Consider the following 3738-nt stretch of genomic DNA (forward strand, 5'->3'; position numbering starts at 1 on the left):
ATCTGGTTCTAGGGTCGATTTGAGAGAGGAAGAGAGAGGAGTCACTCGAGATACACGGCGGATCCAGATCCGCCAAACCACCACCGCCCTATGCAGCCGAACCACCACCACGCAGCTTCGGCCTCTTTCTCTCTCCGATGGCAGCGGCCATCGCACAACTCCCAATCTTTTCTAATAGTTTTGTTTGGAATGAGAATTGTTTGTTTGGAATGGATATAGTTTTGTTTGGAATGAGAATTGTTTGTTCTTTGCCAATTTTTATTTTGCAGTCACAGATTTGGTGCTAAATTGTTTGGATAATTAGTGATTTCTAAGTTTGATTTTCCGGCGGCATAACAGAGGGAATCGACGGTGGCAATTGGCGGTGGCAGCGTTGGTCGGCGGTGGTGGTCGGAGCAGATGAGAGAGAGAGAGAGTGAGAGTTAAAATAATTTAAAATAAAAATAAATAAAGCCCCTAATCAACTTCTTAATCAAATACCCACAACACACTTTATTCCTTAAACTACCTCACCTTAATCTCCGTGCCCAAATGAAGTGTGTCTTCATTATTGGGACGGAGGGAGTATTAATTACACATTCAATTAATTTATGCTAATACTCAATAAACATATAAAAAGAAAACCAGTGGTTTATAAACAATCATATATCAGAAATGTTGTTTTTCAATGGAAGTCTTTATTCGCACCGAAAATTCAAGATACCACATAAAACATTTAGGATTTGCCTCACATTCACAACAAAGAACAAGACAGTCGAACTGAGGCCAGAACTCCATGCAAAAAATCAACCAAAGAATCGAATAATGCACCAAACAGAAGCAAAACTCTCAACGAGAAGCACATATAAATTAAAAGGCAATTTCAAAGAATCTAACCACTTAGTTTGAACCATGACTATGATAAACATTCTACACCAAATAATCTAATCTTAACTTAACCATACCAGGCTATTCTTATGCACAAATCCATTGTACGATGAACAAGAGTATGGTAATTCAGTGGAGTTGATTTCATGTGTATCAAGATTGTAGAAAATACAAGTGCGATTCTCACCACGAAAACGCAAGGCCAGAACCTCAGGGTATTTAACCCAACCAAAAGGCTCCAAGACTTGATCTTTTTTACCTGCTGAAGGTTGAAGCCTGCACTTTTGAGATCCCAACTTAATGTCGGGAAGCACCTTCCTCCATTCACCAGTTTCCGATTTCATCCCCCAAACATCCCACGACAAATCTCTGTTGTCGCCAACCAACAGTGATAGGAACGTCCCCGTTGACAGATAATACAGTCTCCATAAATAACCTATAGAAAAAGGAATTATACTCGTTGTAAGGATCTCAGTCTCAATATCCAATGTCAAGACGATTCTTTGATATCCACATATCCAATGTATGAAACCTTCTGTAACCAATGGATGTGTAGACAAAAGAAATTCCACATCACATTTATCATGAAAGCTGTCAATCGCAACATGTCTCCAAGAGTTATCGACTCCCAAAGTCAGTATGCCGAGATGAATCTGGCTGAACTTCCGAAATGGTGAAGTCAATTTATACTTCATGGAACGTGGAGCAAATGCCATACTTAAAGAACATGCAAAAGGTAGAAAGAGTAGACATGAAGTTAACTTCTTTTGTATTCATTGTGATAAAACAGAAAAACTCACCTCTACAAGAGAACGGTAACAAGCTATATATACTAGACCTTAGACTATTCTAGATGGCAAGCTATCAAACCCTAATCCAGCTATACATGAAGGACGTACAGCATAACCATTAAGCCCACGTTTGGTTGGATGTTTTTAGAGGTTGGAAAGGGAATCAAGTAATTGAATCCATTACTTAATTGTTTGGTTTGGGTAATGAGGTAATCATTACCCTTACTTGAGGGTAACCCAATCACCCAATTTGTTACCCCTCAAAATAGAGGGGGAACAAAAGAAAGGAAATCCCTTACTAATGTTTTATTTCCATTGTTAAACCAAACACTCAATAAAAGTAATGGTTATTGTCACCATTCTACTCCTTTATTTGATTCCATTCACTTTCCATTCCTCTACTTGAACCAAACGAGCACTAAGAAAGCTAAAGGTACCAGAGATAAAAACAAAACATCCTAACAAACTTAAATTTTCACGAGTGTCTCAACTGGAGGAATATTCTCATCAGAGATTGTTTTAGTCAATAAGTCTTCAATCCTTCTTGACATCTTACGTGGCTCATGGTGTTGAGCTGGAGCAATATTATTAAGAACAGCTTGAGCATTGCGAAGAGCAGCTTGAGGAGTTCTTCTAACACATACCAAATCGCTCAACACGCGATGGATTTTGAGGCAATGAAGGGATAATGAATGATTGCTTTGTTGCGGGATTTGTAATGTATGGAATTCTACGACGACAGTATGCCTCTATGCACAAACCATTACAACAGTTAATTAACTTGCCTCTGTATAAGTAAGTGAACTCGGATGTCTCAATTCGGCCGCCTTGCGATGCAGTGAGTAGAATTGGATGATGACCGCCCCACGCTTCACGGCAGCAGAGAAGAAGTCCATATGTAGAATGCTGAATTTGTGTGTCGACAAAATCATAAGAATGGATAATGTGGTAGCAGCTGCGGCACACAAGCCTTACTCTGTCGTAGAGATGATCAGTTAGCAGACGCACGAGGATGTCGGATAAGAGCTCGCTGGGGAGGGACTCTATGTTCGTCGGCCTCACCCTTTTACACCTCCTCAAATAATAAGGCCGAGTTGGTAGATAAACAAGGCTCTTTTATAATAGGTATATATATATATATATATATATATATATATATATATATATATATATATATATATATATACGGTTGATTCATCACCTTGTTGGATAAATTCATGGTCCTGAGTTCGAATCCCAAAGGTAGCAAAAAATTATTTTTCGCAATTCATGCCTATATACAGTTTATTCATGCGTTTTATACATAAAATTCATGCATTGTTGCTGGTTCGTAATTCTTAAAATAAGGGTGGTTTATTGAATAATCGTCCCCTATATATGGGAAGGCTAAAATAAGAACGCTTCTCAAAATATAAATTAGGAACCATTTTCAGCCCTGAGATAATCAAGATCTACGGTTGATTCATCACCTTGTTGGATAAATTTATGGTCCTGAGTTCGAATCCCAAAGGTAGCATTGTCTTTTACAATTTCCTTATTCAAGTACTCAATTTTTGCTCTGGAAACTCTTGTATGCTAATTAACTCTATTATGATTGTTTTCAATAGGAAATGATCAACTTTGAATTTCCACTCACTTTGGGTTACAAGTCATTGTGAGAAAAATACCTCGGAATCCATATTTCGCAACAAGTGCTAGCACATTCATGTAACGGACCAACACATTCAATGGAAAAATCGCAAGTAGACCAATTGCTAATAAAAAATTTAAATATGATAATATTATATCTATATTTATATTTCTTTCTGCTCTGTTGGGTATCTTCGCCTAGCCAGGATTACACCTCTTGATTCCCGAACCTCCTGTCTCCCCCACTCGTGCTCAAGCACTTGATCTTCCTCTGCTCTGAAGTGTTGACTCCTCTGCACTGAAGCTTGGATCCCTCTGCTCTGCTCCTTCGACTTCTCTGTTCAGCGGGGACGCGACTTCTCTGCTCAGCGGGGATGCGACTTCTCTGCTCAGCGGGAACGCGACTTCTCTGGCGCCCGATGACTTCGCTGCTCTGGACAGCCTCAACTCC

The 3738-nt window shown here is 39.2% G+C and overlaps 1 protein-coding gene across 1 annotated transcript; it reads right to left on the reverse strand.

The window, feature by feature from the left end:
* Positions 1–929: 929 nt before the first annotated feature.
* LOC130994444 (uncharacterized) lies at positions 930–3337 on the reverse strand. Its single transcript, XM_057919486.1, has 3 exons — positions 3326–3337; positions 2303–2564; positions 930–1303 (listed from the first exon to the last, which is right to left on the reverse strand). Exons 1-3 carry the CDS (start codon positions 3335–3337, stop codon positions 930–932), a joined length of 648 nt encoding a protein of 215 aa, XP_057775469.1.
* Between the last annotated feature and the right edge of the window lie 401 nt (positions 3338–3738).

Source organism: Salvia miltiorrhiza, chromosome 7, assembly GCF_028751815.1.
Source record: "Salvia miltiorrhiza cultivar Shanhuang (shh) chromosome 7, IMPLAD_Smil_shh, whole genome shotgun sequence".
Taxonomy (NCBI): Eukaryota; Viridiplantae; Streptophyta; class Magnoliopsida; order Lamiales; family Lamiaceae; genus Salvia; species Salvia miltiorrhiza.